General features: G+C 44.5%; 1 protein-coding gene across 1 annotated transcript; it reads left to right on the top strand.

The window, feature by feature from the left end:
* Window positions 1-10,868: 10,868 nt before the first annotated feature.
* Window positions 10,869-12,630, top strand: TENT5C (terminal nucleotidyltransferase 5C). The gene has a single exon (XM_024202264.3). It carries the CDS (start codon window positions 10,869-10,871, stop codon window positions 12,039-12,041), a length of 1,173 nt encoding a protein of 390 aa, XP_024058032.1. The 3' UTR covers window positions 12,042-12,630.
* The last annotated feature ends 1,424 nt before the right edge of the window (window positions 12,631-14,054 follow it).

Below are 14,054 nucleotides of genomic sequence, written 5' to 3'. Positions count from 1 at the left end.
TATCCCCAAACTCCATCCCAGAGCCTGCACCCCCACCCCCTGCCCCAGCCCGGAGCCTGCACCCAGCACCCAAACTCCATCCCAGAGTCTGCACCCCAGACCCCCTCCCCCATCCAAACTCCCTCCCAGAGCATTAGGCAGGTGGGGGCCGAGTTTAGGGGGGGGCAGGTTCTGGGCACCACCAAAATTTCTACAAACCTGCCACCCCTGGAAGAGGCAGAGCAGGGGTGGAGTGGTGGTGCAGCCCAGTGCAGTGGGGGGGCTTTACTGAGTGTGTATATTTTATTAAAACCGCTTGGAGGAGGAGGAGAAGAGGTGGGGCAGGGGCAGGGCCTCATGGAAGGGGTGGAGTGGGGGCGGGGCCGGGGGCAGCGAGGGGGGGTGTCAGTGATGCGGCCCTCGGGCCAATGCACTAGTCCTCATGTGGCCCTCGTGGTCATTTGAGTTTAAGACCTCCGATTTATAGTGACACACTGCATTCAGCTTGCATCTGGTAAGGCAACTAATCTCGTAGTGCCAGATCGTTGACATTTACAAAGGTTTTTAACTGCTTTTCTTCTGCCAAAAATAAATTTGTTGTCCTATTACTAGATTCAAATGGGAAAACAATTTTAATAGAACTTACTAATCTTTAAGCATTTTTAATGTGCCCATAACAAGGTTTCTGGGCACTATGTACAAAAGTAAATTAAAAAATATTTTCCCATAAAGGGCATCTAGGCTCCATCATTCAGTGTGACAGTATTACTTTGTGTTTTTCAACGTTTCTTTGTTCCTTCTTTTTTCCCCAGCAAGGTGTATCACCAGAGCATTTTTATACCATCATCCTTGAAGGAAGGGTTGTGTGAAAAGATGAATCTTGCATTGTCCCCTTCCTGAAAGGAAGTCAGCTTTTGTCCTCATTTTCTGGAGCATCTCCGGAGTCAGTCCTGAGGGAAACTAGACCCCAGACCATTAAAAATGAAGACTCTAATCTTGAATTAGATCTGGAACCAAATGGGAACCAGTGGCACATACAGAGTACTGATGTAATGCATGTTCTTCAGTCTTTCTTGCCTCAAAGGTAATTTGCTAGTCATGCTTCCATGTGGCCCTATGTGTTGCAATAATCTAACTTGAAGGTGCTAAAATGTGGATCACCAAGGCTAGATCCTCATCAGAGAGGAACTGACACAGTCTCCTATCAGTCAAAGATGGAAGAAGGGATTCCTCTCCACTATTGCAATCCGTGTAATAGAGAGTCCAGTAGCTTCTCATGACTGTGTACCATTCCACCTTAGTGATATGATGACAGATGCCTTCAGTAGAGATGAGGTCATTGTTCCTCCAATTATCTCCCTCATTTTACCAGCACTTGGTGTAAAACAAGGATCTTGTAAACATACATTGTAAAATGTGGGCCTGTTGTAACAAGAATACAATTTTTATATTTGTAGTTTCAGTAAACTCTATACTGTATCTTTTTGCTTTTATTGATATTTAATAAATATTGTAAGTAGAAAGTGTTTTTCAGGTTGTAAGAAAATTGCTATTAATCCACAAGAAACCAGAAATTTTGCTGCCAAAAATCATTATTTCCTGCCACAGAATCCAAAAATGCTTGAGGCAGGAGTAGGGTTGAAGATGTAGTATAATTGTAGTTATGACTCAGAAATGAAACTAACTGACAAAACTGAAGGGACTTGCTTTGTTTCTCATGGGAGACCATTCTCTAGCTTACTATAAGCCTCAGTGATGGGAAATTTCTCTTCATAACCAGTCTAAATTTTTCTTAAGTCCACCCCATTACTCCCATGTATGTCCCCTCAGAGCAGACTTTATCATTTCTCTTGCTACTTTATGTTTACATCTTTCAGATACTTGTACATAGTGATTATCATTTAGTCAAACTTTAAATGTTTAGTTCCTTTTATCTGTCCTCACCAACAAGCTCTTCAACCTTGTATTAATTTCCGTTACTCTTCTCTAAATTCCACTTCTCTTGCTTGTTCTGGTATAGAAGTATCTTCTACTATTTACAGGCTCACAGGTGCAGTCATACCAGAAAGCCTCCTCACTAAGCAGGGACAAGACACTGACCCTACATGGTGTGGAAACTGAGCCTACAGAGTGTGTGGAAAGCAGCTGATTAAATGACTATTTTTTGGCTTCCCCCACCACATTTGCTAAATATCTTGGTCTTTTCCCCATCTCTGAAGGATGAATTCATCCAATAATGACTGGCATCTTCCCCCAGAGTTTATGGAAACTCACAGTTGTGGTAGAGAAATTCTCAGAAAAGTTTTCCATTGCATAGAAGCACTAGTTTCTGTCCCCCAACGCTACCAAATTTAGTGAATGTTCACACTCCCCCAACACACCAAACATAATCTCATAAACATCTAAAGGTGCAGTGTAAAACTGCTGAAAGCACTATTAATAGATGTGGGGATTTTGATGGGTGTTCCCTTTATGACTTTAAACTGATTGCATTTTGCGTGAACATTACAGGCTCTCCTAGGTATGAAAAATAGAAATTGTTCCTGCTCTGAGGCTCAGTATAGATTCTAGAATGTTTGTATCAGGTTAAACATTGAATGCATAATATGCCTATGCATCCTGAGTTCTACAATGAAATCTGTAGTGACTCTTAATTTTAACATAGAGATGTAATCACAGTGAGTACAGGTCACATCGTGGAGTACAACTCACAATTTGATAATCCAAGTGAGCAAGTAAATGCTGTGCCTCTGGGAAGTGTCTAATTTTTAAGCATGCTCGTAAATCAGCAATGGTGAGTCCCACTCCTTAGTAACATATCCATGAGCCTGCATATTTCAGAGCCTTATTTTGCTCCATATCTCGATGTATTGATTCACACTGATAGTGATTTGGCATTAGTGCATATGCCATGGCAAACACTTCTCTCCTACCTTAGCAGCCCATTATTTCACATTTTCTTTGATGTTCCTGAAGCATTTTTCCTCTATTTAATGTTTCTATTTCAGTTGAGAAAATCAAGTTGAATGTTTCTGACAGCACAGAATGCATATGAACAGCTAAAAAGACAGGACAGAAAAGACATGTATATGGAGCTTATTCCAGAAAGAGAAATCAATCAAATTATTTGTGATGAGAATCAGATCAGATTTAATTTATCAGATCTCAAAATTAACTATGCACCAGCCTGGGGGATTTAACCATCCTCTGTCCAAAATTCAGGAAACTGAGATGCGTTTCACACATCATTCTGTTTTTTTAGTCAAATCTCTTTCAGGTTTATGGATTGAGGTTTCCAGGATACTAACCAATGGAAGGTGTGTCAGTGAGTGAGGTGGCTGTAGAATTCAATCGCATCTATACGCTGTGATCCTGAGCTATTGCTATGCTCTCAGCTACACATATATATACAATTAGACAATTAACTTTCCCTATGATCTTTTTCCATTTTTTTAAATGAATGCCTAAAGATGGGCTCCTAAATCTTTGTTTTTGGGTGCCTAAATTAAATGGCCTGATTTTTGAAAGTGCTGACCACCAATCTGCTCCTTACTGAAGTCAGTGCAAATTGCTGGTTATTTCATTTTTGAAAACCAGGCTTCTTACATTTAGATTGAATTTAAAATCTTGGCCTTTCTGTTCCTCCACCTATTCAAAGAAGGAGCATGTCTTTAAAAATAAAATAGTCAAAGCATTTTTATCCCCTAAATATGGAAAACAAAATAAAATCTTGTTACTAGCAACAAATATCAATTTGCCTTAAATGTACATAAGTTCAGCTAAAAAGGAGGGTCTGTCCTCTAAAGTGGGAAAGAAAGGCTATTTACCTATTAAATGTAGTTACTGGAGATCACTGTTTGTATGGACCATTGAATAAGGTGCACTACAGTGTACAAGCTTCATATTTTCTAGTCAGCCTCATTCACTAGCGGCACACCTCCCCCACACCTTGACTACATGTATTTGAGCCCAAGAATATAAAAGAAATCATCCCCCAACCTTCATTTAGTTGCTTCCACTAACTCAGGAATCTACAGTAAAGACTTTGAATTTGGTAAAGGAGAGTGGGGAGTGTGGATCCACTCAGACAATTATCTTAAAGAACCACATCACCAAGTATCCTTTCTTTAACAGCTCCACAGTGGTGATGTAGTACATGCCTAATGGAGTAGTTAATTCAAGTCCTGAATTATCTGTTCTCAATCTGAGGAAGAAGAGTTTTTCAGGCCATGCAGATGGCTCTCAGCTTTACTTTCTGACATGGATATGAAACTTCAATTCCTGCAGTTTCCAAAGACCTTGAATCATGGGAACATCAAAATGGACTCTCTAGCCCCTCCTGAAACTTCTGTAACGACCACTGCATTTGTTTCTCAGCCTTTGTTTACCATAGACAGGATCTTGAATATCTCCAGGCATGATCGCCAGCACTTCCATGTTGTTCATTTGTGGCTGATATTCTTTTCTTAGCCAGCTCCACAGCACCTATCTGTATACTTATATGTCCCTCATCACTACAGTATCTTCACAATCATTAACAGATTTACCCTCACAACACCCCAAGGGGAAAGGAAGTGCTATCCCTATTTTTGGGATGGGAAGCTATAGCACATGAGCCAAGGTCACACACACAGAACTTGTGGCAGAGCCAGGAACAGAAACCAGATCTCCCAAGTGCCAGCCCAGTGCATTGTTCACCAGACCATCCCTTCTGGGTCTCATCATGTTGCTGGAATAGAAACCATGAGCTGTGTCTAAGCAAATTCAGTACTCTTGTGTCCTTGGGCCTTGCTGGACCACAATCCAGGGGACTAGTGAGGGCAGCACTCAGGAGAGGTTCCACAGGGTGCTCTGTACCCACAAGGTGCTCCCAAACCGCCAGTGCTCCCGGTGGCATGTGATGGACCAGTTGTGTTAGAGGGTGTGGGTAGGCTGGTGCGCGGGGTGAAAGGCATCCCCATCTGCCCCTGCCAGCCAGGTGGCCTGTTCACTCGGGGATGGTGGCTGTCACACACGGAGCAAGCCCAGACAAGATGCCCTATCCCACCTGGCCCATGTCCCCATCCCTCTCACATGCCCACATCCCCCTCCTGCTCCATCCCCCTGGAGTATCCCAATATACCCCCACCCCGTCCCTCTTGCGTGCGCTCCGCATCCCCCTCCTGCTCCACCCCACACTCCCGCGCGCCCCCTCCTGTGCCATCCCCCTCATGTCCCCCACCCCCTCCTGCTCCCCTGGTCCATCAGCCGCGGTTGCCAGAGCGCCGAGTCTCTCGTGCTAGCTTTGCGTCACGCACGATCCATCGAGGCGGCGGCCAATTACAAGGATGCTACCTATAGAGGCGGGGCTCGGGAGTCAGCGTGCGGAATGCAAATAAAGTGGGCGTGGCCCGGTGGGGGCGTGACCGGAGCGGGTATAAATACGGCCGGTGGGGGCAGCTAGATGGAGTGACAGGCTTGAGTGGCGGTTGTGGAGGCGCGTGTCGCCGAACTAGCAGGTGAGTGACTGAGACTCCGCGCGCCTGCGTTTAATAAGCGGCGGGCAGCGCGCGAGCCAGTGCGGCCGGCCGGCCGGGCGCGCGCGCGTGGAGCGGACGGGTGACCTGCTGCGCTCCTATGCGCGGGCCCGGCTGCTCTCGGCCGGCGCTGCCCGCCCTGCTGTGCCCTGGCTGCGCGGCAGGCCACGGGAGGGGCTGCCTGTCATGCCCAGGCCCTGGGGGAGCCTAGCGGTGCTTTCTGCACTGTCCTGAGGGCAGAGCCTGGCGGGGCCCCGCACAACCCCTTCAGGTTACAGGTGCAGACAACTCCATGAGCAAAATACACCCTGGGCTTAACTGTTCTCCGGGTAGCTCTTGGCTCGGGGGCGCACTTAAAGCATTGGCTGATTTATCCGAGACCCTATTAGCTTTTGGGCCAGTTGCAGCAGTTATCTTTGCACGCTGATATCTCAATTGCTAATCTGAAAACCTCCTGCTTGCTAAGGAATCTTGCTTCAGTGAAGACGCAGCACGTCTGGCAAGGGGGATTAGACAGTCTGGGGAAACAAGTCTGTTACATGTGAGTCTTAAACAAGATCGCTGCATGGGGGACTAATGGAGACAATAACTTTCTAAAGGTAAAGGGGTGACCTAAAAGTACCTACATGAGGAACAAATATTGAGGGCTGGTGCACAGGAGGATTTTACATTGGCAGTGGTCACTTCTGGCTTTGGCATCTATGAAACAAATACACTGGGCATATTTTGGTATTACTTTGTGTGCCTCTATAGTGAGGGAAACACAATACAGAAACAGATACAAATTTGGTTGCAATAGTAGCCTAACATGCTTGTAGTAATACAATATAGAGTGCAACTCTAAAGTATGTAACAGTAGCTGCACTATATAGTGCGAGTGACAATGTTGAACATAGTGTGCAGAAGTATAATAACTTGTGCATTTAAAATTATCAAGTTTATAGCTGCAACTGTTATGAGTCAACACTTCTACCTATGTCATTGTCTAGTCACTGAAACCAAGTGTAGACCACCAAATGTGATTTCCTTGTATTTTTAAAGATCTTATAAGATACAACAAGCTTGTTTCTGTACTTCTAATATATCAGGGGTTCTCAAACTGGGGGTTGGGACCCCTCAGGGGGTTGTGAGGTTATTACATGGGGGGGGTCATGAGCTGTCAACCTCCACCCCAACCCTGCTTTGCCTCCAGCATTTATAAAGGTGTTAAATATATTAAAAAGTGTTTTTAATATATAAGGGGGGGTTGCACTTGGCGGTTTGCTATGTGAAAGGGGTCACCAGTAAAAAAAGTTTGAGAGCCACTGTAATACATATTGCTATTCACCACACTTATGTAATGCCCTAGCATAGCAAATCCATTCTGAGTATACCTGCAGTTAACATCTAAAATGTTTGTCATCATATCAAATAACACTTATTGATGTCTAAGAAATACTCTTTGCTGTAACACTAAGTACTCATAATATGTTTTATATGAATGGCTATTACAAGGTAATACAAATGGTTCATCGAGCAAATTAAAAATCTCAGCCTGTTGTAACACTCCAGGGAGTCTAGAAAACTAGACTTATCTTAAACTAGTTTATCTTGCTTTAGGCCTAGAACCAGGATTGGGCCTAGGCTACTTCTAATATCACATTGCTTTACATAAAGAATTTTAGGGTGGAATTTACTGAAATGTAAACTGTGGCTTACTCAGTGCTGATGTCCCAAGTCTATTGGAAACTAGTCTGAGACAGCTGGGTCAGTTGTCACTAAACCACTACCAGTTAACAGCTTATCTAATCTATACATGATTAGAACCAGTGACCTAGATGTGAGAGGCTTCTGACTTTTAACAATCCTAGGGTTTAAATTTCACACAGAACTGTAGAAATCCCTCTGAGGAAACTGACAGTAGTAGCAGCACTAAACTAACTTTCCAGCTAGAAGTGTCCTGAAAGCAGGAATAGCAGTACCAAAGAAAGAGTTCCCAAAGTTTATTTTGCTAGAATTCTACATACTATTTTCACTTCAGTTGGGGTCCAAAAGTGACATTACTTAATGTTACTAGTGTTGACATGGGAGGAGGAAATCTGTCCCAGATGGAGCATCTAAACACTCGTGTGTATATAATTAGAATGTTGATGACTGACGTAATTATGTAGGTCTAGCAAAATGGGCCGTGAAGATGTTCTTCCTCATCTTTTTGAGGTGGCCAAGGAGATCCAACTCATCCACGCAGTGTTGCCAGAAGGCTTGATATCTTAGTCTGTTTGCCTTGCTCTGACACTGCTGCTCCTGAGTCATCTGGGTCTGAGGAGCTCACTAAATATTCTAGGGCTGATTAGTACATGAGATCCAAAGATGGAATGTCATTAGAGTGCTTGCCAGTGACCCATTTAGACAGTGGTCTTAGCATTTCTGGGGACCCATCATACCCATTGAACTAAATGAGTTCTGTGCATGCATGGGAGGATGTGATCAGGTCTTTGTAGTAAGTTCCACCCAAAGACCTCAGAGCACTTCACAAATGCACTTAACACACATGGGGCACTGTGAGGCTAGGGGTTATCGCCATTCTACAGGGAGAGAGCTGGGACATAGGTGAAATGAGTTGGCCAAGGTCACACTGAGGCTGTAGGACAGTGGGTATGGAACCCTGCAGTTCTGATAACCACTTCTCTTGCCTGAAAAACAGTCTCCTTCTTGCAGTGTGGTTGCAGTGGTTATTTAACAGGAAGGTACAAGATTAGTAATGCATTTAAACACCTCTTATAAGCAAGAGGGCTTACTATTGAATGAATGCCCTTGCTGCATCACCTCTTGCAGCTGCATGTGCAGGGGCGGCTCTAGGCACCAGCAAAGCAAGCAGGTGCTTGGGCAGCCCATTTGCAGGGGCGGCAGCTGGCAGGGAGCCAGCATGGGAGCTGAGAACCAACAGGGGGCCCTGGGAGCTGTAGTTCCTTGGTTAGCTCCCTGCCTATAGAGCCAGCCCTGGAGCAGGGAAAGAATGACATTTCCCAGCATTCCCTTGGCCGCTATCAACAGGAAAGGGAGGGGGAGGGAGTATGGTAGCTGAAACCTCATGCTGCAGCTTGCTGTGAATGGACAGCTCACTGCTAGAACGGGGTGGCACTGAACGGGGAACAAGTAAGGAGTAGAAGGCTTTGGCCCAGATATCCCCTTCAGAAGACATCCACAGCCTGGATTAGGGATACTGGTGTGACCTCACCTTGCAGCCCCCAAAGAAAGAATTGGGTGGACTAAATGGACAGTGCACCTCTCTATCTGAAGCCTAGCAAGGGAGGTACGTGGATCCCACTAGAATTTTAAAATGAAAAGTAAGGGAGGGGAGGCTCTGGACCTGGGCAGCTTTAGATACAGTACCAAGCATGTAGGAGGATTTCCACTTCTGAGCCATGGAAGCAGAAATTGACTTTTCCTTTCCAGACTTAGCTAATACTCAGAAAGGGAATCTAGCACCTGCCTTCCAGATTTGAACACCCTCAAAATTCAGGAGTGCTCAAGCTCAATTTGGGCAGCTGTTACTTCATTTCTCCCAAATCAAATATACTGATCCACTGTTCCTTGCTGTAGAAAAAGTAGGATAAAATTGAGCAAGAAATGCTTCCCAGTGGTTATTAGGACTGGAATGGCTATTTTCAACAGCCATTGCCATTTTTTTATTTATCTTTTTTAGTTTTATTTGTTTAAAAGGAAGACAGTGATATTGCATTGGCAAATTCCCCATAGAAACAAAGAGTGGAACAAAAGAATTATAAAGGCACCTCAACTTTTCCTCATTTATGGAGGACAGTTTTATAATATGCATCCAGGTATCCTCCAATATCACAAGCTGAAAATTATTCCACTTTACTAGAGTTCTGTAACCATGTGGGAACCAATCCTGTCTGTGTTCTGTGCACATCTAAAATTCCTGCTGAATGACCCACCCTGGGAGCAAGTTACCAGTGACCCAGGGCTGGGGTGGAAGGAGGGTGCAGTTGGCGGGGGAGAGCCCAGGGCTGGGGCAGCAGGGGGTGCGGGTGCATGGAGGGGGAGCCCAGGGCTGGGGCGGCAGGGGGGTGCATGGAGGGGGAGCCCAGGGCTGGGGCGGCAGGGGGGTGCATGGAGAGGGAGCCCAGGGCTGGGGCGGCAGGTGGGTGCGTGGAGGGGGAGCTCAGGGCTGGGGTGGGGGGCGGCCAAACATTTTTTTGCTTGGGGCGGCAAAAAACCTAGAGCCGGCTCTGTGCATGTGCAGCCTGCTTGAGCATTCCAAGATGGAGCAACAGACCAGGCCTTGATTAGTCTTAAATGACAAAAGCATCTGGCCACAATGGAAACCTAAGGTGTTTGTTTCCCCTGTGCCTTTATATGTAACTTAATATCAATTGGAGTTGAATACCTCTAGAAAAGATCCATACGTGTCTGATTACATTTTCAAATAAAGCTATTTAGGCAAGTAAGATGTAAGAATCTGTTCAACTTCAACACAACACAGACTTCAAAAGGTCTGGACTAAGACTAGGCATTATCAGACTTGCTGCCTGACATCAAGCTGCTGAGGTTAGAAACCCCTTTGCATAAAACTAAGTGAGATACTGCCATTATATGACCCTTAATATGGCTTAACTGAATTCATGCTAGCTCCTTCACAAGTGAGGCAAAATGTCCATGCAAGCATATTAGTATTGCCAAAAATATGGCTTTAGGTTATGCATTGTAACTAGTGACTCCTCTCTTGAGGACCATGGTGAGAATAGAATAATGTTGGGGCTTTACCTTTTATATGACTGAAGTGTAGTTTCAGCTTGCATTCAGGATCCTGAAATGTCTTTTAACTTTTAGAGTGGTAAGAATTTGAGTTTGAGCTCAGTGGGGTTGGATTTCTTTAATTGGGGTGTGATAAGGTGCAGACTGAGTTTGCCTTCTGACATCATGGCAATTGGAGGTGCAATCTAATTATTTCATCTGTAAATAGAAATATCTTGGATCTGATTTTCAGAAGTGCTGAATTGAGTTGGCATTGTGGATTTACAGTACCTATGAAATTCAGGCCCTTAATCTAATTCTAAACCCAAGTTCTTGCCATGTGATGCAGCAGCATGTAAGATTGTACTGTAGGTCAGCTGATAACTAAGAATGTCTTTCACAGCAAAACTGAGCATGAAACTACTTGTGTCTACCACAAGACAGACTAAATATCTCTTCAGAAAAAGAGATCGCTATTGGGGTGTAGGTGAATGGCTTTTCAAGCACTGTGTATAATGAAGATATGAATAGACTGACTTCCTGGATGTATAGCCTGTGCTCTGTTGTAACAGTGAAATCTGACTTAAAATGTTTTTATTTCCCCTCCAGTTTCTTTGGAGAAGATCAAACTCTAAAATGGCAGGCAAAGGAAGTAATACTGATTGCATGTCATGCAGTGTACTGAGCTGGGAGCAGGTCAGCCGTCTGCATGAGGTTCTGACAGAGGTGGTTCCAATCCATGGACGGGGCAACTTCCCAACACTGAAAATAACCCTGAAGGACATTGTTCAGACCGTTCGCAACAGGCTGGATGAGGCAGGCATCCAAGTACACGATGTCCGGCTGAATGGCTCTGCAGCTGGTCATGTCTTGGTCAAGGATAATGGACTGGGTTGCAAAGATCTGGACCTAATTTTCCAAGTGTCCCTGCCAACTGAGGCTGAGTTTCAGCTCGTCCGAGATGTGGTGTTGCGGTCCCTCTTAAACTTCTTGCCAGAGGGGGTGAGCAAACTAAAAATCAGCGCAATGACTTTGAAGGAAGCCTACATCCAGAAGCTAGTGAAAGTGTGCACAGAGACGGACCGATGGAGCTTAATATCCCTCTCCAACAAACATGGCAGGAATGTAGAGCTGAAGTTTGTAGATCGCATACGACGACAGTTTGAGTTCAGTGTGGACTCTTTCCAAATCATACTAGATGCCTTGCTTTTTTACTATGACTGCTCAGAAAATCCTATGTCAGAGCACTTCCATCCAACTGTAATTGGAGAGAGTATGTATGGAGACTTTGAGGCAGCCTTTGATCACCTCCGAAACAGACTGATAGCTACCAAGAATCCTGAGGAGATCCGAGGTGGTGGGCTCCTGAAGTACAGCAACCTCTTAGTGCGGGATTTCCGGCCCATGGACAAGGAGGAGATTAAAACTCTAGAGCGCTACATGTGCTCCCGGTTCTTCATAGACTTCCCTGACATCCTGGATCAGCAGCGCAAACTAGAGACTTACCTCCAGAACCACTTCTCCAAAGAGGAGAGAAGCAAATACGACTATCTCATGATCCTGCGCAGGGTGGTAAATGAGAGCACAGTGTGCCTCATGGGACATGAGCGGAGACAGACTCTCAACCTGATCTCGCTGCTAGCACTTAGAGTGTTGGCAGAACAAAACATCATACCTAATGCCACTAATGTTACCTGTTATTATCAGCCAGCACCCTATGTCAGTGATGGGAACTTCAGCAACTACTATATTGCAAACTCTCCCATCCCCTATAGCCAGTCTTATCCCACCTGGCTGCCTTGTAACTAATTTCTAACTTGAGTATTTCTTAAATGGAATCTTGTGTGTGGTGGGAACCATTAATCAGCCAGAGATTTTCTAAAGGGAATCTGTGGCTTACCTCTGGTTCTGCTGTTTTCCTGGTGTGTGGTGTGATCACACCACTAGGCTCCTGGTTTAAAAAAAAAAGCCTTTTGGGACCCTCTGTACAAAAGCCACAAGAAGCCTTATTGCCATTATTTTGTTGGGGGAAGGGATCCTATGGCCTCATGTTTGTAATTACTGTAGTTATAAATTTTTGAAGACATGGCTGTTGCACATTTGATTTAGGTACTGTAATACAGCTGCTTATTCACTGAGAGGAAACTGCAAGAATAACTTGTACAGAACCAAAGACATTCTGTCCTAGAGCAGCAACAAGAGCATTCTGTGTGTTCCTTATTGCCTCCCCTGCTCACTTTACACTCTCTTAATCTGAAGTCCTGGTCAGTTTTTCCATTGGACTGCTCTTGCATAAGCTGTTCCCCCTAACAGCTCATGCTGTGCATGAGCATCTTGTACTTTCTGGCTTTACAGAGTGGGTCACTGTAGGGACACTACCCTCTTTCATGGAGGGGCTCCAGAATTTATTGGTTCCTGCAGTAGCGCTGTGTTGCTTTTCTAGAAGAGTTGAAAATTGATTTATTGAGGAGTTTGACAGTGGGCTGGTTGAAATCCTCTCTTTTGGGTGCCAAGTTTCAGAAGAGACTTTCTCAGATGACAAATTCCCCAGAATGTGAACTCATATGTACTAAAGACTGAAGTCCTTAACACAATTAAAGCTTCAAAAACAATTACAAGTATTGAAACAATGTTTGGGTAAAAAAATTGTCTGAAGCCTGCCCTTCTAAAGGAACTGGAAGCCTTTTTTGACTGGGCAACCCTTCCCAGGATTGTCTTTCACAGTGTTCCAATAGGAATAGCACACCTCCTGTACTAAAGTTCAGCTTAACATCCCCTTTCTCCACCTCTTCTCCATCACGTACAGTACTAAGAGAAGGCATGCTTGTTTCTCATAAATTGTAGGATGAGATGTGCCTATCTGGCACACTCCAAACACCCAACATTTTCTCAAATATATTTTGATATTTACCAAGTGCCTCTTACAAATGCATATATTCCTGTATACCTTTGGACAGGACCTAACCCTTCCCCTTACAGAAAGTAATCTAATAACTGCCTGTCTCAAACTGAAGATGCTCCTTTCAGAGTTCAACACTAACCCTTTCACAGGTTCATAGCATCAGATAAGCTGTATGGAGACCTATTGAAATTCTCCTCAAAGTGTCTTCACTACCGCTTGAGAAGAGATGTTAACACCATATGATTGCTAAATGGTGTAGCACAAACAGAACTCCCCACAAGGACTGAATAAGGCAGAAATCAGGCCATGCTGTGTTATGAGTAATCTCTGAAGTGGAGACCCCTTTTCTATGAAGGGGAGGATTGCTCTTCAAAGGAGTATGTGTCTTCAATCTAGTTAAATGGTGGATGCTTAGCTTGCTTGTCTTGAACCTTCTGTGTTGGTTAGGAAGGGTATGTCTACACTGCAGTTAAACACCCATGGAGGGGCTGAAGCTGTGGGGCTGTAAAATTGCAGTGTAGATGTTTGGGCTCCGGGACCATCCTCTCACCTCTGAGTCCCAGAGCTCAGGCTCCAGCCAGAGCCCAAACATCTATACTGCAATTTTACAGCCCTGCAGCCTGAGCCAGCTGACACAGTGGGTGTCTAATTGTAGTGTAGACCTAACCAAAGGCTAAAAATCTTAAATCTTCCAGAGTTTTCCATAGCAGGATCAGGAAGCTTATTGGCACATTAACCCATAAGATTATTTAGATATCCAGTAGAGAAACATGGATTAAGTACAGTTCAGCAGAGGACGTGGAGGTCTTAGGTTTTCTTTCCCAGAAGTGGAAAGAGGGTAGAATGATAACATACACACATGGTAACCTTCAAATAGACTTTGCCAATACTTAAGCATGGCTTTGCATAACTTTTCTTAC

Source organism: Terrapene carolina, unplaced genomic scaffold (assembly GCF_002925995.2).
Source record: "Terrapene carolina triunguis isolate 2854851 unplaced genomic scaffold, T_m_triunguis-2.0 Scaffold242, whole genome shotgun sequence".
Lineage (NCBI taxonomy): Eukaryota > Metazoa > Chordata > Testudines > Emydidae > Terrapene > Terrapene triunguis.
The sequence above is the reverse complement of the archived record's forward strand: the minus strand, read 5'-3'. Positions and strand labels throughout refer to the sequence as shown.